At 48.4% G+C, this 23,174-nt stretch overlaps 1 protein-coding gene across 1 annotated transcript in view; it reads right to left on the bottom strand.

The window, feature by feature from the left end:
• The window catches only part of tln2b (talin 2b), a 321,397-nt gene that overhangs the window by 50,107 nt on the left and 248,116 nt on the right, over positions 1-23,174 (bottom strand). The window contains 7 exon segments of the mRNA XM_055662804.1: positions 711-836; positions 3,261-3,444; positions 8,216-8,382; positions 12,991-13,137; positions 15,794-15,913; positions 17,154-17,255; positions 19,126-19,272. Coding sequence (XP_055518779.1) covers positions 711-836; positions 3,261-3,444; positions 8,216-8,382; positions 12,991-13,137; positions 15,794-15,913; positions 17,154-17,255; positions 19,126-19,272 — 993 coding nt within the window.

The following is a 23,174-nucleotide window of genomic DNA, read 5'->3' as shown; positions in this document are numbered from 1 at the left end:
TGGAATGTGGGGGGAAACCAGAGCCCCTGAAGAAAACCCAGGCGGTCACAGGGAGAACGTACAAACTCCACATATTCAGCACTCATGGTCAGGATTGAACCCCGGTATCTGGCGCTGTAAGGCAGCAACTGCACTACAGAGCTTCAGTCGCATCTTTTAATGCCATCTTTGTTCTGTAACTTTTGATATCTTTAACAAAATACATTCACTCCCAATCTTTCAGCCCCTGCCTCATCAGCATTGTGGGAGGATTGTCACTTCCTGTACTAAATGTCCTGATTCCAACTGTTACATTCCCTTATTCAGGTTTTCCCCATCAGGAAGAAAAGTTATCCTGCATCTCATCAATTTCTTCACATCATTAAACACTTCAAACTTTGTCACAAACTAGATCAGCCATGATTGAATGACAGAGTAGACCTGATGGGCCGAATGGCCTCATTGTTCTCCTGGAACTTATGAACACTCAATCTTCTGCACTCCGTTAAACCTCCCTGTGACCTGGTCTTATCATTTACTCTCAATTATTGAAAAATATTTATTTAATTAAATCAACTCAGGAAGAGTTAACTTGGGAACAAGCCTACTGTGAGTTGTGTGAGTGCAGCGTGTGGAGGGTGGGTGAATACGTCCACCCCTGCCCTGACCTGCCCTGCCATACTATGCCAACCCTTCAGCCCACACCTGCCCTACTCTGCTGTGTGCCGTACCTTGGCTGCACCCTTCAGCTGATACATGGACGAATCATCGGCCGGTTTCCCAGCCGCGCACTTCGTCGCGCTGATGAGGTCCGTCAGTGCTTTGGCCACGTCCTTCACCGCGTTAATCAGGACCACCTGCAAAATACAACACATGCTCACGTAAATCCCAGTCTGCTCGCAGAGCAACAAACCACACATTCTACTTATTACTTGAAACCTTTGTCCGGGCCCCACCTCTTTTCCAATTTTCACTCCACTTCTACAATCAGTCTGATGACACGACTTGAAACATCGCCTATTCATGTCCTCAAGAGATGCTGTTTGACCTGCTAAGTTGCTCCAGCATTTTACAAGGAACCTAATCATTAAGTTGAAAGCTGAACAGCCGCTATTCCTTGGAGCGCAGGAGGATGAGGGGTGATCTTATAGAGGTGTATAAAATCATGAGAGGAATAGATCACAGAGTCTCTTGCCCAGAGTAGGTGAATCGAGGACCAGAGGACATTGGTTGAAGGTGAAGGGGAAAAGATTTAATAGGAGTATGAGGGGTAACTTTTTCGCACAAAGGGTGGTGGGTGTATGGAACAAGCTGCCAGAGGAGATAGTTGATGCAGGGACTATCCCAACATTTAAGAAACAATTAAACAGGTCCATGGATAGGACAGGGTTGGAGGGAAATGGACCAAACGTGGGCAGCTGGGACAAGTGCAGCTGGGACATGTTGGGCAAGATGGGCCGAAGGACCTGTTTCTGCACTGTATCATTCTATGACTCTATCACCTATTAGGGTTCAACATAGAGCTTAGAAATTTCATATCATAATAAATTCTCATATTCTCAGAAGTTAGTCTGAGCGTTAGTAACAATTCCATTCCATCACTGACCTCAACCTCTGTCTCCCACCTCAGCCCCTTTTCACCTTGCTGCCACGAACCTCCCCCTTGGTTCCTGCCTCCCCTTCTCTGTTCTTTGCACCTTGAAACCAACTCTCTCTTTAAAGTACACAAAAATGCTGGAGAAACTCAGCGGGTGCAGCAGCATCTATGGAGCGAAGGAAATAGGCAACGTTTTTAGGCTGAAACCCTTCTTCAGACTGAAGTTGGGGGAACAGACCCAATGGGTCTGCACTTGGTCTAGTAACAATATAAAATTGAAAACATTAACTGTGTTTTTCTCTGCAACTGCTGCTTGACCTTTTAAACATGTACAGCATTGTCTGTACTGTTGGAAAAGGGTTTATGTTGTGAAATGCAGTTTGTCTTCCTATCTTTAATCACACAAGAGGCGTATACATTAGATATTTCACTGAACTTTCTGACTTCACTACAAACAGTACGAGACGGTCTGTGTAACTGAGTTCTTTTTCAGGGCAGTGGCGTAGTGGTAGAGCTGCTGCCTTACAGCGCCAGAGACCCTGGTTCGATCCTGACTACGGATGCAGTCACAAATATAAAATTCTTAAAGGATTGGACAGGCTAGATGCAGGAAAATATTTCCCGAAGTTGGGGGTATTCAGAACCGGGGTCACAGTTTAAGAATAAGGGGAGGCCATTTAGGACTGAGATGAAAAACCTTTCACCTCGTACCTGGAGAGTTGTGAATCTGTGGAATTCTCTGCCACAGAAGGCAGTGGAGGCCAATTCACTGGATTTTTCAAGAGTGAGTTAGATTTAGCTCTCAGGGCTAAAGGAATCAATGGATATGGGAAAAAAAGCAGGAACGGGGTACTGATTTTAGATGATTAGCCGTGATCATATTGAATGGCACTGCTGGCTGGAAGTGCAGAATGGCCTACTCCTGCACCTATTTCCCTCTGTTTCTATGTATGTAGTTCGTACGCTCTCACTGCGACCATGTGGGTTTTCTCTGGGTGCTTCAGTTTCCTCCCACATACCAAAGACATACAGGTTTGTAGGTCAATTGGCTTAAGTGTACAGGAATCGCTGGTTGGCGCAGATTTGGTGGGCCGAAGGGCCTGCTTCCGCTCTGTATCTCTAAACTAAACTAAACCTGTGTCTCCCTGTCTCTGAGTGTTTAATGAACTTGTTATAACTGTCGGTGCCAGCAACGTGGTGACACTTGTGCACGGCCTAGGTGAGGTCTGCTGTATGATTTACCAGTTTACATGTGAAACAAAGCTTTTCACTGTACCTAGGCACAGGTGACAATAAAGTGTTATTGAATCATTGCTGGCACTGGCCACAGTGAACATGTCCCTTACCCGTGTCTCCTTGTCACAGTGTACCTGCTGGCACTGGCCACAGTGAACATGTCCCTCACCTGTGTCTCTGGGTCACCTCGTACCTGGATATAGCAGCCCCCTGAGAACGCCTCCCTCACCTGTGTCTCCGTGTACCTGCGGGGCCCAAGCTGGCCGCTCGCTGTGAACACATCCCTCACCTGTGTCCCTGTGTCTCCGTGTACCTGCGGGCACCATCCCCTGGGATCATGTCCCTCACCTGAGTCCCCGTGTACCTGCGGGCACCACCCTGTGAACATGTCTCTCACCTGTGTCCCCGTGTACCTGCGGGCACCACCCCCTGTGAACATGTCTCTCACCTGTGTCTCTGGGTCATCGGAGCCCAGGCTGGCCGCTCCCTGCTTCACCACTTCAGCCAGCTGGGTGATGGTGCTGACAGATGAATGTGCAGCCTGGGCAAGCTTCTCTTGGCTGGACGCTGCCCCGGACACCAGGAACTTGGTGTCCTCAACCAGAGCCTTGGCCGTTTTCAGGATGTTCTCCCTGGGTGGGGATGGGGGAAGAAGGCACACACGTGTGAGAACCACCTTGGACCAAATTCATAGAGTCATGCAGCAATGAAACAGGCCCTTCTGCCTAACTACCCCATGCTGACCCACATGTTTCAACTGCACGTCCCACCTGCCTGCATCTTCTAAATCTTTCCTGCGGGTCACCATCCCCTGGATCATCGTCCTCTCACCTGTGTCCCCACCCCCCGCTGTGTAAAAAAGTAGCCCCTGCGGCTCCTCGGAAATCTTCCACCCCACATTAAACCTTTACCCTCTAGTCTCTCCCCACTCTGTTAGAGGAAACTGTGCATTTACCAGATCTTGTGATTTTATAAGATTACGTCTCAGACTCCTGCACTCCAAGAAATAACATCCTCGCTTGCCCAAACTCTCACTATAGTTCAAGCCCTCGAGTCCTGGCAACATCCGCACACTCTTTCCAGCAGCAGGGCGATGAAAACTGAACAGTGTACTGCAGGTACTGCCTCACCAACGTCTTAGAGTCATAGAGTGTGGAAACAGAAGCTTCGGCCCCACGCCCACACCAACCATCATGCCCCGTGCCAACTAGTTCTATATCCCAAGCCTGGGCCATATCCCTCTAAACCTGTCCTCTCTATGTACCTGTCCAATTGTCTTTTAAATGTTATGATGGTACCTGCCTCAACTATCTCCTCCAGCAGCTCTTTCCAGATACCCACCTCACTTTGTGTAAAATAGTTACCCCTCAAATTCCTATTAAATCTTATCCCCTTCACCTTAAACCTATGTCCTTTGGTTCGTGATTGCCCTATTCTGGGCAAGAGACTCTGTGCATGCATCTACCCAATCTATTCCTCTCATAATTTTGTACACCTCCTGTTTCTTCTTTTTATTTTCTCCCACAAATATGTAATTCTGATTCTGTTCCATTCTGTTTTGTAGTTTTTTTGCACAATCCGCAAGCATTGCCACTTTTCATTTCACTGCACATCTCGTATGCATATGTGACGAATGAACTTGACTTGACTCTGAGGGATAGGTTATACAGGCATTTGGATGGACAAGGGCTGATTACGGATAGTCAGCATGGTTTTATACGTGGGAGGTTGTGTCCAAAAACGTTGATGAGGGCAGAGCTGTAGATGTTGTGTACATAGATTTCAGTAAGGCATTCGACAAGGTTCCGCATGCTCTGGAACGTTAGATCGCACGGGATCCAAGGAGAGATAGCTGAATGGATAGCAAATGGCTCCTTGAAGGTGGAGTAGCAGGTAGATAAGGTGGTCAAAAAGGCTTTTGGCACTTTGGCCTTCATCAGTCAGAGTATTGAATATAGAAGTTGGGAGGTCATATTGTAGTTGTATAAGACGTTGGTGAGATCGCATTTAGAATGTCATGTTCAGTTCTGGGCACCATGTTATCAGAAAGATATTGTCAAGCTTGAAAGGATTCAGAAAAGATGTACGAGAATGTTGCCAGGACTAGAGGGTGTGAGCTATAGGAATAGGTTGAGTAGACTGGGTCTCTATTCCTTGGAGCGCAGGAGGATGACGGGTGATCTCATAGAGGTGTATAAAATCATGAGAGGAATAGATCGAGTAGATACACAGAGTCTCTTGCCCAGAGTAGGGGAATCGAGGACCAGAAGATATAGGGGTACGTTTTTCACACAAAGGGTGGTGGGTGTATGGAACAAAGAGGTAGTTGAGGCTGGGACTATTTCAACATTTATGAAACAGTTAGACAGATACATGGATAGGACAGGGTTGGTGGGATATGGACCAAGTGCAGGCAGGTGAGACATGTTGGCCGGTGTGGGCCAGTTGGGCCGAAGGGCCTGTTTCCACACTGTATGACTATATGTATATAGAAACAAATAAATTAGATGCAGGAGTAGGCCACTCGAGCCAGCTCTGCCATTCAATGTGATCATGGCTGATCATCCTGAATCAGTACCCTGTTCCTGCTAGTTCCTCATAACTCTGATTACGTTAGTCCTAAGAGCTATATCTAACTCTCTCTTGAATATATCCGGTAAATTGGCCACCACCTTCTTCTGATTCACAACTCTCTGGGTGAAAAAGTTTTTCGTCATCTTTGTCCTAAATGGCCTACCTCTTATTCTTAAACTGCGACCCCTGGTTCTGGACACCCACAACATGGGGAGCATTTTTCCTGCATCTAGCGTGTCCAACCCCTTAAGAATTTTATATGTTTCTATAAGAATCCCTCTCATCCTTCTAAATTCCAGTGAATATAAGCCCAGTCAATCCATTCTTTCATCGTACACTCAATACCCCATAATAAAAAAAATCAAAAACAGGTGTTTAGAAATGTTTGCAAGATAATTAAAAATAAATAACTGAAATATCACATTTACATAAGTATTCAGAACCTTTACTCAGTACTTTGTTGAGGCACCTTTGGCAGTGATTACAGCCTCAAGTCTTCTTGGGTATGACGCTACAAGCTTGGTACACCTGTATTTGGATCATTTCTCCCATTCTTCTCTGCAGATCCTCTCAAGCTCTGTCAGGTTGGATGGGGAGCGTCGATGCACAGCTATTTTCAGGTTCCTCCAGAGATGTTCGATCGGGTTGAATTCCGGGATCAGGCCGGGCCACTCAAGGACATTCACAGACTTGTCACAAAGCCACTACTGCGTTGTCTTGGCTGTATGCTTAGGGTCGTTGTCCTGTTGGAAGGTGATCCTCTGCCCCAGTCTGAGGTCCAGAGCGCACTGGAGCAGGTTTTCATCAAGGTTCTTTCTGTACTGTTCATGTTTCCATCAATCCTGACTAGTCTCCCAGTTCTTGCCACTGAAATACATCCCCACAGCACGATGCTGCCACCACCATGCTTCACTGTCATGAGCAGTACCTGGTTTTGTGCCTTGACACTTGGTATCAGTTCAATCTTGGTTTCATCAGACCAAAGAATCTTGTTTCTCATGGTCTGAGAGTTCTTTGTGCCTTTTGGCAAACTCCAAGCGGGCTGTTGTGTTCCTTTTACTGAGGAGTGGCTTCTGTCTGGCCACTCTACCATAAAGGCCTGATTGGTGGAGTGCTGCAGATACAGTTGGCCTTCTGGAAGGTTCTCCCATCTCCACAGAGGATCTGGATCTCTGTCAGAGTGACCATCAAGTTCTTGGTCACATCCCTGACCAAGGCCCATCTCCCCCGATTGCTCAGGCGGCCAGCTCTATAAAGAGTCCTGGTGGTACCAAAGTTCTTCCATTTAAGAATGACGGAGGCCACTGTGCTCCCCGGGACCTGCAATGCGGCAGAAATTGTTTCATACCCTTTCCCAGATCTGTGTCTCGACACAATCCTGTCTCGGAGGTCTACAGACAATTCCTTCGTTTTCATGGCTTGGTTTTTGCTCTGACATGCACTGTCAACTGTGGGACCTTGTATAGACATGTGTGTGCCTTTCCAAATCATGTCCAATCAATTTAATTTACCACTGGTGGACTCCAATCAAGTAGTAGAAATACCTCAAGGATAGTCAATGGAAACAGGATGAACCACTCAATGTTGAGTGTCATAGCAAAGGGTCTGAATACTTATGTAAATGTGATATTTCAGTTATTCAGCTACTCTCGTCAGCAGCGGCCTCTGCAGCCCGTCCGCGTTTTTATTATTTTTTGTCTATGTTTCTATGTAGTTTTTGTTATTTTTTGTTGGGGTGTGTGTGTGGGGGGGTGGGGATGGGGTGGGAGGGAGGGAGGGGGAAACTTTTTAAATCTCTCCCTGCACGGGAGACCCGACCTTTTCTTGTCGGGTCTCCGTTATCGTTGGGGCTGCAACGAGGAGCGGCCTCCAACAGGAGGAGACCGGGGACTCTGGTGCCGACGACTCACCATCACCGTCGCGGGGCTGGCCGAGTCCGGAGCGGGTGGAGCGGTGGAGGAGCGCTGCTGCTGCTGCTGCTGCGGCCCGACCTCCGGAGATTCGGAGGCTTCAACTGCGGGTCTGGCGGACGGCGGCACCCGGGAGCCCGCGGGTCCCTGGAGGGAGACCGCTTTTCAGGGCTCTCGCAACGGCGACTTCTCCCGCCCGAGTTGCGGGGTCGAAGAGCTCCTGGAGCGGGTCCTGACATCACCGCCCCGCGCGGCTTGGAATGGCCGCAGGACTCTGCGAGCGCACGCCGGGGGCTCCAACACCAAGACCCGGTGTGCGACCTCGCACCACCCGGCGTGGCTTTAATGGCCGCGGGACAATCGCCATCGCCAGCTGGGGTCTTTGACTTTGACTCTGACATCGGGGGGGTGGAGAGTGCAGTGGAGAGATAAGTTTTTTTGGCCTTCCATCACAGCGATGTGATGGATGTTTATGTAAATTATGTTGTGTCTTGGGTCTATTTGTTTGTAATGTATGGCTGCAGAAACGGCATTTCGTTTGGACCTCAAGGGGTCCAAATGACAATTAAATTGTATCTTATCTTATCTTATTTCTTTTTAATTACTTTGCAAAATTTCTAAACACCTGTTTTCGATTCTTCATTCTGGGGTATTGTGTGTATAATGATTTAAAAATAATAATTTAATCCATTTTAAAATAAAGCTGTAACGTAACAAAATGTGGAAAAAGTGAAGGGGTCGGAATACTTTCTGAATGTACTGTACACATATATATATACTGTACTTTTTTCTGTTTATTCTGTTTACAGTATACTATGTTTACATATTCTGTTGTGCTGCTGCAAGTCAGAATGCCATTGTTCTGCCTGGGCTATATGACTATAAAACACACTTGCCTCATCGGCGAACATCCACTCACCTGTGGTCGGCAAAGGACTCGTTGTTCTCTGCGTTGAGGGTGCCGGCCGTGGCGAACATGATGGTGGTGTCGAGATCGGCAATGATGCCGGACACGGCACTGGCTGCGGTGATACAAGCCTGCGTCCCTCTGTTGCCAGCTTGCAGGGCGGAGAGAACCAGGGAGACCTGGGCAAGGCAACAAGACCTGGTCAGACATCATCAGACACCTGTGAAACGGAGCGATGGACTGCAGCCTCAGCTCCATAAATGAGGCAACCTTTGTTTAACATTACTGCAGGAGTTCACACCGACACATTGAATGGTTGAATTAGACATACTTGGCTTCACACCAGTTCTGATCTCTGAGGCTTCTGTCTAACCACAGACAAGGCTGCATGGTGGTGCAGAAATAGGTTTTGCTGCCTTACAGCGCCAGAGACCCAGGTTCGATCCTGACCAAGGGTGCTGTCTGTACAGAGTTTGTATGTTCTCCCAGTGACCTGCGTGGGTTTTCCCCGGGCGCTCCAGTTTCCTCCCACACTCCAAAGACGTACAGGTTTGTAGGTATAATTATAAATTGTCCCTAGTGTGTGTAGGGTAGTGTTAGTGTGTGGGGATCGCTGGTCAGCGTGGACTCGGTGGGCCTAAAGGCCTGATTCCATGCTGTATCTCTAAACTAAACATGAATTGCTGCTCCTGCACCTTCTTATAGCTTAGATCGGCTGCTAGCCACTGACTGAGAGGAACATTACTGCTAGGGGTGACACAGTGGCATAGCTGGTGGATCCGCTACAAAGACCCAGACATGATCCTGACCTCAGGTGCTGTCAATGTGGTGTTTGCACGTTCTCCCTATAACCCGTGTGGGATTTCACCGGGTGCTCCGGTTTCCTCCCACATCCCAACGATGTATGGGTTTGGAGGTTAAAACGCAATGAAAAGGAACTGCAAATGCTGAGTTACACGAAAGATAGATACAACGTACTGGTGTGACTCAGAGTGTCAGACAGCATCTCTGGAGAAAATGGATAGGTGACATATAGGGTCAGAACCCTTCCTCAGCCTGATCAGTCCCAATCCGAAATGTCACCTATCCATTTTCTCCAGAGATGATGACTGGCCCACTGAGTTACTCCAGGATTTGGTGTTTATCTCGGGTCTGTAGGCGAATTGACCTCTGTAAACTCTATAGGGAGCGGATGTGAAAATGGGATGACATACAACTGGTGTGAAAAGGTCACAGAGTTATACAGCAAGGAAACAGGCCCTTTGTCCCATCTTGCCCATGCTGACCTGCCCACATATCCTTATCAGCCGGTGATCGATGGTCAGGTGAAGGGTCCCGTAGAGACATCGGGTCATCTCCTCTGGAGGCGATGACCGATTTATCTCCCTCACTCCGAAGATGTACAGATTTGTAGGTTAGTTGGCTTTGGTAAAGTTATAAGTTATACCCAGTGTGTAGGATAATGCTAATGTACGGGGTGATCGCTGGTCAATGCGGACTCGGTGGTCCGAAGGGCTTGTTTCTGCTCAGTATCTCTAAAGTCTAGAGTTAACTTGTTTCCCTGCAACCTTCTCTCCTGCGCTTACCCAGTAACATCTCACTCATTCTCCCACCTCTTGGTGTCGTTTATTGCAGCCAATTCACCCACCAACTGGCACGTAGCTGGGATGTGGGAAACCCTTGGTGTAGTGACCTTTGGTGGAAGGGGATGAGGTTACGTTACAAACTCTATAGGGTGCAGATGGTAGTCCAAAGGAGATCGGCCAGGCTGGGATGAGAGCTTTGTACTATCTAGAGAGACCAAACAGTTTGGGTGTGTCTTCTTTGGAGGTTAGAGGGAAAAGGGGTGATCTTACTGAAACAAAGTGGATCCTCAGGGTCACCACAGGCAGGGAGAGGGAGAGATGTCAAGCTGTTTTCACCAGTGGCAGCCTTGAACAAGATCAGGGCCAGTTACTTAAAGCTGAGGTGCATAGAAATATCTTGTTGTAGAATGGAGTGAATCTCTGGAAATCTCTGCTCCAGAGAGTTGTACTGCCGAAGGTAGACACGAAAAGCTGGAGTAACACAGCGGAACAGGCAGCATCCCTGGAGAGAAGGAACAGGTGACGTTTCGTGTCAAGACCCTTCTTCAGACTGGTTAGTGATAGGGGAAACAAGAGATATGATGATGGCACCATGACCTCCAATAAAGCTCTAAAATATATAGATGGGGGGGGGATTCTGTCTTTTTGCACCATTATTGTTTGATTGTTTTTATGTGTGTGCATATCTATATCACACACACTGAACTATTTTTAATTTATTTTATTCTTTACAGAGTACTCGACATATTCTGTTGTGCTGCTGCAAGTTAGAATATCATTGTTCTCTCTGGGATATGACCCGAAAACACTCTCGACTCTTGTCTCTTGAGGTGGATAAATGTTTAAAAGATCAGTGAATGAGATGGCAGCCGGGAGCCGTGGGAGTTTGGGGTAGATCAGTCGGGGCACGCTGGGGCAGGTGTGCTCAGGTGTACTCATGTGTTCCTATGTCCTCTGGTCTTTGATTTCCCCCAGTCTGGGCAAGAGATTGTGTGCATCTAACTAAATTGTGCTCTATGCAAGATTCCAGCATCTGCAGTTTCTTGTGTCTCCCTCACCTATACCCACCTATCACATCTGAAGAAGGGTTTCCGCCTGAAACTTCTCTCTAGAGATGCTGCCTGTCCCGCTGAGTTACTCCAGCATTTTGTATCCACCTATCTCCTGCCAGGCTTTGTCCAGCCCCCAACTCTCTTTTCCAGCTTCCTCCCCCCACCCTCTCCAATCAGCCTGAAGAAGGGTCCTGACTCACAACGTCGGCTGTCCATTCCCTCCAGAGCGGTGGAGGAACTCAGTGGGTCAGGCCACAGACAGATGTATACAGCAATTCGTTCTCCCCCCCACCACACAATTAAAGCATGGAATAATCTCCACCCAACTATAGTTACCCTACCAGATGCAACTAAATTTAAAGTAGGTCTTTCTTCCCAATAACCCTTTCTGGCTTAAGCCTTCACCACCTCCAGTTTAAATTCCATTTGGAATATTTTGGAGGACCAAGAAACCAAGAACCAAGAACCCACGGACAGTACCCAAGGTTGTGATTGAACCAGCATTACTGGAGCAGTACGACAGACAGCCGCACTACCTGCCGGAATAACCTATATCAGGTGAAGCCTTTGTTCTTCTTCTACAAGATTTTTATCTGTCTACTTTTTAAAGCTCCAATTGTAAGGATGAGACACTGTTGCTTCCGGTGAAGTAGAGCATAGAACAGTACAGCACAGAAACAGGCCCTTCAGCCCACAATGTCTGTGCTGAACGTGATGTCAAGTAAAACTAATCGCCTCTGCCTGCATGTACATATGTTCATAAGTTGTAGGAACAGAACTAGGACATTCGGCCCATCAATTCTACGCTGCAATTCATGGCTGATCTATATTTCCCTCTCAACCCCATTCTTCTGCCTTCCCCCCATAACTCCTAACACCCGTACTAATCAATAATCTATCAAATCCCTCCATTGCTTGCATTTCCATGTGCCTATCTAAAAGCCTCTTAAACCGCATTATTGATACTTGCCTCACCACCACCCCTGGCAATGCGTTCCAGGCACCCCCCAGTCTCTGTGTAAAAAACATGTCATACACATCTCCGTTAAACTTTGCCCCTGTCACCTCAAAGCTGCGCCCTCCTGTCCTTCAAATTTCCACCCTTGAAAAAAGATTCTGACTTTCTACCTTATTTATGCCTATCAACATTTTGTATATTTCTATCAGGTCTCCCCTCAACCTCTGGTGCTTTAGGGAAAACAAGTCGTCAGTCCTCCCTCTCCTCTTCACCAGTACCCAATAATCTTGGCACCAATCTGCACCCTCTCATCCGCACCCTCTCCAGCCTCCAGATTTGCCCTGCATTTAGTGGTTTGAACTGCATACAATATTCTAAATATGCCTCACTTATAGAACTGCATAATCACTTCCTGACTCTTATACTCCATGTCATGACCAATGAATGCACGCACACCAGGCACCTTATTGTGTGGCCACTTTGACGGAGATATGGACTTGGAGCTTCAAGTTTCATCTGTACATTAAAGACCTTGCCATGAACTGTATATTTTCCCCTTACATTCAACCTCCCAAAGTGCAACATCTCACACTTGCTCGGATTAAAGTCCATCTGCCATTTCTCCACCCATTTCTATGGCTGATCTATAATCCCTCTGTTTACAAGCCCTCGTCACAGTCCACGACCCCAGCAACCTTGGTCACCAACCTGTCAACGTTTAAGTTCATCTCATTTTACAGTATATCATAAAAGCAGAGGTCCCAGCACAGATCCCTGTGGAACTCCACTGGTCATAGACGTCTAGCCTGATTACAGCCCTTCCACCACAATCCTCAGTAAAGGGCCTGTCCCACTTGGCGATTTTTTCAGCGACTGCCGGCATTATATCAGTATCGCCAAAAGATTTTGAACATTTCAAAATCCAGCGGCGATAAAAAAATTGTGGCGACACTTGAAATAACACCACGCGTCAATACGTCATCACGCTGCACATTTATCGGTGATCTGATACGGCAGTCAATGATGCCGGCAGTCACTGAAAAAATCGGCAAGTGGGACACGCCCCTTAAGACATTCGACCAAGTCGCCGTGAATCCCATGCATCTTAATCTTCTGGATCAGCCTCCCATGTGTGCCCTTGTCATATGCCTTGCTGCCGTCTATGTCGAGTGTGTGGGTGGAGCAGCTCACCTTCTCAGTCACAGCTCGGGCACACTCGATGAGCTCCCTCTTGGTGAAGTTGTCCGTGGGGCTGATCTGAACGGCCCCGGCCTTCTGCACCAGGTAGATGCAGCCGTGGCCCAGGTCCTGAACCCGTGTCTTGATCTGGAACCCAATCTGTACAGAGAATAGGAGCAGGTCATTCTGGAAACTGTCTGCCCACCGAAGGCCAGAACCCTTCCCCCCGGCTCCACGTTCAACTTGGACGTCACGGCACCGAGACCCTGAGGCAGAAAATGTAACCGAGAAAAGGGAGCGCAGTCTAATGGATGGTGGAGCATGGAGATACTTAGTCACATCTCCACAACGTCACCAGCTGACTGAGAACGGCCATGCAAGTCTGGAAGCTGAACCGTGAATGATCATTGGGAGCGAGTGCCAGAGAAACCACAATGGTGTCATAGAGTCGTACAGGCCCTTCGGCCCAACTTGCCCATTCCGACCAACATGCTCCATCCACACTAGTACCACCTGCCCGTGTCTGGCCCATATCTCTCAAAACCTTTACTTCCATAGAAGGCTGAGCAAGTAAAGCTTTTGCCCAACAACTCTTGCCAACTTCTACAGGTGCGCCGTACAAAGCATGTTATCAGGATGCATCACAGCACGGTTTGGCAACAGCTGCATCCAAGACCGCCAGAAATTGCAGAGAATTGTGGACGCGGCCCAGACCATCACACAAACCAACCACTGACTTCATTTACACCTCATGCATGCAAGGCCAGCAGCATGATCAAGGACAAGTCGCACCCTGGCCACTCCTTCTTCTCCCATCTCCCATCGGGCAAATAGTACAGAAGTGTGAAAACCTCCAGATTCAGGGACAATTTCTTCCCAGCTGTTATCAGGCAACTGAACCATACTACCAACAACTAAAAAGCGGTCCTGAGTTAATATCTACTTCATTGGATACCCTTGGACTATTTTTGATCAGACTGTACTGGATTAAACACTTCATGTTATTCCCTTCATCCTGTATCTGCGCACTGTGAATTACCCAATTGTAATCGTGTATTGTCTTTCCACTGACTGGTTAACACGCACAAAAACTTTTCACTGTATCTCGGTACACATGACAATAAACTAAACTGAACCTTTAGGAGCTTTTAGTATGTAGACACAAAAAGCTGGAGTAACTCAGCGGGACAGGCAGCATCTCTGGAGAGAAGGAATGGGTGACATTTCGGGTCAAGACCCTTCCTCAGACTGGTTAGGGATAAGGGAACGAGAGATATAGATGGTGATGTAGAGAGATAACGAACAATGAATGAAAAATATGCAAAAAAGTAACAATGATAAAGGAACCAGGCCGCTTTGTAGGCTTTAAGAAAGTTGAAAATGAGAAACTAGTGCAACTTGGGTGGGGGAGGGATAGAGAGAGAGGGAATGCCGGGGCTACCTGATGTGAGAGAAATCAATATTCATACCACTAAGCTGCCCAAACAAAATATGAGACTCCTCCAATTTGTGTTTAGCCTCACTCTGACAATGGAGGAGACCGAGGACAGAAAGGTCTGTGTAGGAATGGGAAGGAGAATTAAAGTGTCCAGCAACCGAGTCCACATCTTGAACAACAGTGCTTTTGGAATGTTGACTATTGATGGTATCCCAGCAATCACTGTCCTGGCTTGAAGCAGAGCAAACAAGGATGTCAAGTTTCTTTCCCTAAATAGCATTAGTAAACCCAATGACCCTGTTATTGTTGTCACCATTTTGGAGACTGGGTTTGAATTCCAGATCCATCAATGTGATTCTGTGGCACAGTGTAGTTTGATCAATAACCCAGGCTCCATGTTTCCAGCTCACAATCCCTTGGTCATCACCCCTCCTGATTAATTTTAGTTTGTATGCCTCGATGCCTCAGCCAACAAGGAATCATTGTACATTTCCTTGAGCTTTGTCTGCTTTGATCTGTCCTTTTCACACCGTACATGTTCATTGTACCCTCCCATATCTCTAGTTTCCCTCTCCCCTGACTCTCAGTCAGAAGAAAGGCCTCAACCCAAAACGTCACCCATTCCTTCTCTCCAGAAATGCTGCCTGTCCCACTGAGTTACTCCAACAATTTGTGTCTACCCCCACTCTTTCTATTGGTCACCTGAGACTCAATGCTCTCAGTAAACAAAAATCACAGCTGCAGATGCTGGAACTCTGAAATAAAAACATAAACCGCTGGAAACACTCAGCAGGTCAGGCAGCATCTGCGGAGAGGAACACTGTTGAAGATCTTCCTTCCTTCCTGCTCACTGCTGCCGCCTGGCCTGTTGAATGTTTCTGGAATGTTCTGGGTCTTGGCCTTCCCTCATAGTATACAATGCAAGGAGAGAAAGTCTATGAACCAATCACTATCTCTTCTATATGACAAATAACAAGATTTTAAAACAAGATTTGTTCCAGTCTTTTGCTCCTGAGTTTCCTCTCCATTATTTGGGAATTCCAAGCCTGCATGGTAGATCAGGACCTGCCTGGTGGGATTACAGCTGACCCTGGAGTTGGGAAAGAGAGTTTCCCAATACATCCTCAGGGGAATTAAGAATCAACAATAAATGGAGGCTTGTGGTAGAAGAGGAGTGCAGCACAGGAACAGGCCCTTCGGCCCACAATCTCCATGCCGTACGTGATGCCAAGTTGCTCGTGATCCACGTCCCTCCATTCCCTTGTGCCAGACAGGGTGGTGACCCAGGAAGTGGGCTCCACGTACAGCGCCGCGCGGCAGGTTGGTGGCGGGTACCGGTATTGACGGGTTGGCGCCCTGCGGCAGGGACTGGCGTACCTCCTGGGTGTCGGCAGTGGCCGTTGCGAGCCGCCCTTGGTGGGCCAGGTGGCTGTAGTCGGTGGTCACCTGCGAGGCCAGGCCGCCCAGCTCCTCGGGGCACGTCACCGACTTGGTCATCTGTAGAGAGGCAGAGAACAGTCAGACAGGGACCGCACTGGAGGCAGCTCAACGGCATGGGGCAGTGGTCTGTGAGGCTGCCTCATGCCTCCATTATTCATCACTGTCCATGCTGCGATTACACCAGCTGCAGCCACAGCTGAAGGTTAGACTAGTGCTCCTCATAACCCCACTACATTCCCCATGCAGGCTGGTGCATGCGTGTGGGTGTGTGTGTGTGCGTGTGTGTGCGTGTGTGTGTGTGTGCGTGTGTGTGTGCGTACGTGTGTGTATGTGTGTGTGTACGTGTGTGTGTGTATGTGTGTGTGTATATGTGTGTGTACGTGTGTATATGTGTGTGTGTGTGCGTGTGTGTGTGTGTGTGTGTGTGTGTGTGTGTGTGTGTGTGTGTGTGTGTGTGTGTGTGTGTGTGTGTGTGTGTATGTGTGTGTACGTGTGTGTGTATGTGTGTGTACGTGTGTGTGTGTGTGTGTGTACGTGTGTGTATGTGTGTGTGCTGTGTGTGTATGTGTGTACGTGTGTATGTGTGTGTGTGTGCGTCTGTGTGTGATCGTGTGCGAGTGTGTGTGCTTCTGTGTGCATCTGTGTATGTGCACGTGTGTGTATGTGCACGTGTGTGTGTGTTTGCATGCGTGTGAGTGTGTGCATAGTTCTGTTCATGGGTGACTGTAATAGATAATAGACAATAGGTGCAGGAGTAGGTCATCGGCCCTTCGAGCCAGCGCCGCCATTCAATGTGATCATCGCTGATCATCCCCAATCAGTAACCCGTTCCTGCTTTCTCCCCATATCCCCTGACTCCGCTATCTTTAAGAGCCCTATCTAGCTCTCTCATGAAAGTATCCAGAAAACCGGCCTCCTCCGCCCTCTGAGGCAGAGAATTCCACAGACTTACAACTCTCTGTGTGAAGAAATGTTTCCTCATCTCTGTTCTAAATGGTTTTCCGCTTATTCTTAAAGTGTGTCTCCTGGTTCTGGACTCCCCCAACATCGGGAACATGTTTCATGCCTCTAGAGTGTTCAAATCCTTAATAATCTTATATGTTTCAATAAGATGCCCTCTCATCCTTTTAAATTCCAGAGTATACAAGCCCAGCCGCTGCATTCTCTCAGCATATGTAATACTGTGTACACGTCTGTCTTTGGTTTATACACGTGTGTGCTGTTCATGGCGATGGGCGGGACATTGTGGAGATGCCAGCAAACCCGCGACGGCTAGTGACCCCATGCTCTCACTCACCATCTCCTGAGAAGTAACTGCGATCGCCTTGGAGTATTTCACCATGGTGGTCTGGCAGTCCACAAAACTGCCGTCGGGTTCTGGAGGGGTGCCGTCATCCAGCTGGCAAAGAGGAAAGATGGAAAACGCATCAGTACCAGTCCGGGCTCGGTGCCAACCATCACCGACAGGGAGTGGCATCGAGGCAGGTATTGTCACAACATTCAAAAGACATTTGTACAGGTGTATCGACAGGAAAGATGCAGGGATATGGACCAAATGAGGTTAGAGGTTTGGTGTAGATGGGGCATCTTGGTCGACATGTTGGGTGGAAGGGCCAGTTTACTGTACTGTATGTGTCACCACCCAGCAATAATTAACTCATGAAGGGGAGTAGGACTAACCTGTGAGCTTAGTGACAGGGTCCAAAGGAACTGACTGTCAGAGAGTCATACAGCGTATAAACAGACACTTTGGCCCAACTTGCCCATACCGGCCACCAATGTCCCAGCTACAGTAATCCCACCGGCCCGTGTTTGGCCCATATCCCTACAACCCTGTCTTATCCAACTACCTCCTAGAGTCATAGACAGAGTCATACAGTGTAGAAACAGGCCCTTCGGCCCAACTTTCCCATACTGGCCAACAATGTCCCACTTGCCTGTGCCTCAGCAGCACTCACGCTTCAACACTGTTGGCCGGTGTGGGCAAGTTGGGCTGAAGGGCCTGTTTCCACACTGTTTCACTATGACTCTATGGTGGTGGCACACAAGCTCGGAACGCGATGCATAGCCTCCTCACCACCTTCTCTTTCTCCACTGTAACTCAGTGACGAGGGGAATGGAAGGTCTCTGCACCAGTCTGGACCGAGATAAACAACAACAGCAGACACCAGCGCTCAGATAATGGAGCAGTAACACATGAACCTACTGACAGCGAGGGGGGGGTGGGGGGGAGGAGTCGGTGGCTGAAGTGCCTGTTTCCACGCTGCATCTCGAAACACAAAGGGCTGCAGATTGGCACAGCTGCTTGAGCTGCTGCCTGAAAGGACCAGAGACCTGCATCCTGACTACGGGTGCTAAATGTGTGGAGTTTGCACATTCTCCCTTCGTCTAGGTGTTCCAGTTTCCTCTCACATCCCAAAAACATGCAGGTTGATAGGTTAATTGGCATTTGTAAATTGCCCCTATCTGTCAGGAGTGGATGACAAAGTGAGATAACAGAGAACTCGTGTGAACAGATGATCGCTGGTGAGTGTGGGTGGGCTGAAGGGCCTGTTTCTGTGCTGTATCTCTAAACTAAACTAAACCCTCCCTCCAGCCTCTCTCTGCCATGAACTCACCCATCTGTCCTTTCCACCTGCCTTATTCTTCCCCTTCCTCACCAATTCCATATTCCCACTAGTCCATTTTTCTTGAGGAATTCACCTGTTCCAACTTCCCGCTGACTACCCGCCACTGCCCCCCACCCACCCTGTAACCTTCAGCCCATCGCTACCCCTGCTGAGACCCCCCCACAAGCCCGGTATCACCCATCACCCCAGGATCACTTCTGATTTAACATTCTCATCCTTGTATCCAAACTCCTCACTCCTCCCACTTCACTGTGAAACATCTTTAATTCTAGCGAGCAGCACATTTCCGGCATTCACCCACGCTGCCACCTGCTCGGTCTCTGGTTGCCCCTTCCTCTCCGTGTGCCCACCAATGTGATCTCCTCGTTAGAAACCTCTGGCAGGCTGCTGCCAATGCCTTTGTCTGTGGCCAAGAGCGGCAAGGAGGCACAGCAGCGGTAGAGTTGCTGCCTTACAGCGCCAGATGGCTTTGGTAAAAATTGTAAATTGTCCCTTGTGTGTAGGATAGCGTTAGTGTGCAGGGATCATGGCCGGTGCGGACTCGGTGGGCTGAAGAATTGGTGACGTTTCAGGTCGAGACCCTTCTTCAGACCCTTTGGTTGTGCCACTTGGCTGGTGGTCCTCCGCAGGGGGACTTACCCTGTTCATGGCCTCAGCGATGGCATCCACCATGCCACCCACCATACCGATGTCACTGGCCGCCTCGTTCAGCGTCACCATGATATCGTCCACGGCCTCCTTCATCAGCTGAGTTGCCTCCATGATGGCATCGTGCGTGTGTGAAGCCTGTGGAGTGGGCGAAGGGTAAAGACGCTATTAGCTCTGGGCTGCAGACCTCAGCTGGTCAACCCCCCACCAACTCAGCCTCAAGCACAGATGCAAGACTAGACGCCTGTGTCCAGACAGACCCTGGACCCAGCATGTGAGGTCTAACCAAGGGGGAGGGTGTTGAAGAGTGAGTGAGACTGGCGTAGATGGGGCATGTTGGTCAAAGAAACATAGAAAATCGGTGCAGGAGGAGGCCATTCGGCCCTTCGAGCCAGCACTGCCATTTATTGTGATCAGGGCTGATCGCCCCCAATCAATAACCCGTGCCTGCCTTCTCCCCATATCCCTTGACTACACTAGCCCCTAGAGCTCTATCTAACTCTTTCTTAACTCCATCCAGTGAGGGGAAGCTGGGCCCAAGGTCCCGTTGCCACGCTGTATACCTCTATGAGTTATCAGAGTCTGGTCATTCAGACAGTTGCCTCATCACAGACCACTCCCAGTCCATTGAAAACACAAGCAATGCTTAAACAGTGTATCCTATAGCAGAGGATCTTTGGTATAAAGGTCAAGGGGATCACATTGGGGCCAGCTGCTGACCACAAACACACACAACGTGCTGGAGGATCTCAGCCACTCAGATGGTATCAAGGGGAGGGAATGGAGAACCTTATCTAGACAGGTTGAGACCCTTATCCAATATCAGACAGTTTCCTGCACTTCCAAATAGTCATTGTTGCTGAGGATATCTCACCAGTCGAGTCCTCTTGTCCATCAATGATATTATCAGTAGATGGACAATAACAATCTGCTGGAGGAACTCAGAGAATGGAGCAGCGTGTGCGGGGGACACAGACACTGCCTTCCTCCAGCAACATTCCAGCATCTGCAGCCTTGTATCCCCAGGCTCTAAACGCAGAGGTAGAGTTGCTGCCTCACAGCGCCAGAGACCCGTGTTCGATCCAGACTATGGGTTGTATGTTCTCTCCGTGACCTGTTTGGGTTTCCTCCCACATTCCAAAGATGTACAGGTTTGTAGGCTATTTGGCTTGGTAAAGATTGTGTGTAGGATAGCATTAGTGTACGGGGATCGCTGGTCGGCGCGGACTCGGTGGGCTGAAGGGCCTGTTTCCACGCTGTATCTCTAAACTATTGACTTCTGTTACAATTACAAGGGTCACTCAACAAAGCTTCATGAATGCTCCTGTCCATAAATCCACCAGCGACATCCCCCCCCCTGCTTTCACCCTCACCCCTGTAGATAACTCTGGGGTTCAGAAGACTGAATTATGCCCGACTCATTCCCCATCACCGCTGTCCCACGCTGGTGTCGAACGTACAGATGCATTGGTCCACCGAGCCGGGCCTCAGATCTGGGCGCATGGACAGAGTCTACGGAGACCTCCGGCAACCGCAGGGGGCGGGGCATGGCTCCGCTGTGTTGCGAGGCCCCAGTAACAGTAACACAAGGTGCACACACCTGTCAAGGTGCCTGGTTCCTGGCTGACAAGACTGTTATATCCTGTGCTATTCTCAGTGTAGACAACTGAAGGGTCCCAGCTGAAAAAAGGTTCCCACTCAAAACATCGCCTGTGATGTCCCTCTTCAGATGCTGGCTGAGCCGCTAAGGTCCTCCAGCACTTGGTGTTTGGTTCAGGATTCCAGCATGTGCAGCTTGGTGTGGCTGGATAACAGATTACCTGGTGATGATTGTATTGCTGCTTTCTCAGTCCTTGCTACAAAGCATTGACTGCAATATTTCCTGTGTTACAACTGTGGCATTAAATTATAGAGGCTTGCAAGAGGAATGTAAATTACTACTTGGACATAAACACATACGGGTTGGTTAGTAGGTTTACAGATGACACCAAGATAGTTGTTTTCGTGGACGGTGAGGGAGGCCATCAACATATACAGTGGGATATTGATCAGCTACAGAAATGGAATTTACTCCGAGCAAGTCCGAGCAATCTGCCACTGAAATAGGTGGAATTGCAAATGGCTGTCAACAATTGCAGCAGGATCTTGATCGGTTGGGCAGGTGGGCTGAGGAATTGTTGATGGAATTTAATACAGAGAAACGTAAGGTGTTACATTTTTGTCTAAGGTCCAACCAGGGCAGGACTTGCAGAGTGAATGGCGGGTTCTGGGAAGTGGTGTCGAGCAGTTCCTTGCAAGTGGCATCACAGGTAGATAGGTAAAGAAGGCTATTTTAGTTTAGTTTAGTTTAGAGATACCACGCAAACACAGGCCCTTTGCCCACTGGGTCCGCGCCGACCAGCGATTCCCGCATATTAACACTATCCTACACACACTAGCGACAATTTATACATTTACCAAGCCAATTAACCTACAAACCTGTACGTCTTTGGAATGTGGGAGGAAACCGGAGATCTCGGAGAAAACCCACACAGGTCACTGGAGAACGTGCAAACGCCGTACAGACTCCGCAGTTGGGATCGTACCTGGGTCTCCAGTGCTGCAAGGGCGGTAAGGCAGCAACTCTACCGTTGGGCTATTTGGCACATTGGCCTTAATCAGTCAGGGTAATTATTTGGGAATTTCTTTTACAAGACATTGGTGAGGCCACATTTGGAGTATTGTGTTCAGTTTTGGTCACCTTACCAAAGGAAACATGTTATTTAGCTGGAAAGGGTGCAGAGAAGATTTGCGAGGATGTTGCAGGACTTGAGTGCCTGAGCTATAGGGAGAGGTTGGGCAGGCTAGGATTTTATTCCTGGGAGAGCAGGAGGATGACGGATGATCTTATGGAGGTGTATAAACTCATGTGTGGAATAGATACGGTAGTCTTTTACCCAGAGTAGAGGGATCAAGAATTAGAGTACATAGAGGAGAAAGATTTAGTAGGACCTGAGGGGCAACCTCTTCACACAGAGAGAGGTAGGTATATTGAATGAGTTGCCAGAGGAGGTGGATGAGGCTGTTACTATAAAGGCATTAGGACAGATAGAGGTATTGAAAAGGTTTAGAGGGCTATGGACCAAACACAGGCAGGTGGGGTGAGTGTGTTTGGGGCTCACCTCCCCCATCCCATCCTCAACACTTTCTACAGGGGCACCATAAAGAGCATTTTGACCAGCTGCATCTCTGTCTGGTTTGGGGACTGCAAAGCCTCCGACTGGAAGTCCGTGCAGAGTGGTGATGACGGTTGAAAAAATCATCGGGACTTCCCTTCCTTCAATCCGGGACATTGCGAGCAAACGTTGCTTGTCCAAGGCCAACAGCATTATAGAAGACCCCACACATCTCCATCATGGACTGTTCACTGCTGCCGTCAGGCCAAAAGTATCGCAGTTTAAGGAGCAGAATGGCCAGGTTTTGCAACAGCTTCTTCCCCCGAGCCATCAGACTCTTGAATTCCATATAATGTGCCGCCACTATTATCTATTTTATCTTTTTACCTATTTTATCTATTTTATCAGTTTGTTATTTTATGTTGCACGGTGAACCAGATGCAACGTAATTTTGCTCAGATTTGCATTTGTTGGTGTATTTTTGAATGACAATAAAGTCTTTGACTGATTGATTGATTGATTGATTGATTGATTGATTGATGTTAGTCGACATAGGAAAGTTGGGCCGAAGGGCCTGTTTCCATGCTGTTTTGACTGCTGCTCTCGGCTGGTAAAGAAGGTATATAGTATGCTTGCTTTTCATGTTGGCGCATTAAGAGTCAGGACATCATGATGCAGCTTTATAGTTAGGTTGCATTTGGAATCTTGCGTGCAGTTCTAGTTGCCCCATTGCAGGAACGACGAGGATACTTTGGAGAGGGTGCAGAGGATGTTTACAGAAAGATGCCTGGATTAGGGCTATTGGCTCAGGGAGATTGGACAGACTTGAATTATTTTCTACTGAAAGTTAAGACGAGATCTGATAGAAGAATTACAAATGAGGAG

This window comes from Leucoraja erinacea, chromosome 36 (genome assembly GCF_028641065.1).
Source record: "Leucoraja erinacea ecotype New England chromosome 36, Leri_hhj_1, whole genome shotgun sequence".
Taxonomy (NCBI): domain Eukaryota; kingdom Metazoa; phylum Chordata; class Chondrichthyes; order Rajiformes; family Rajidae; genus Leucoraja; species Leucoraja erinaceus.
This window is presented reverse-complemented; position numbering and strand designations above follow the sequence as displayed.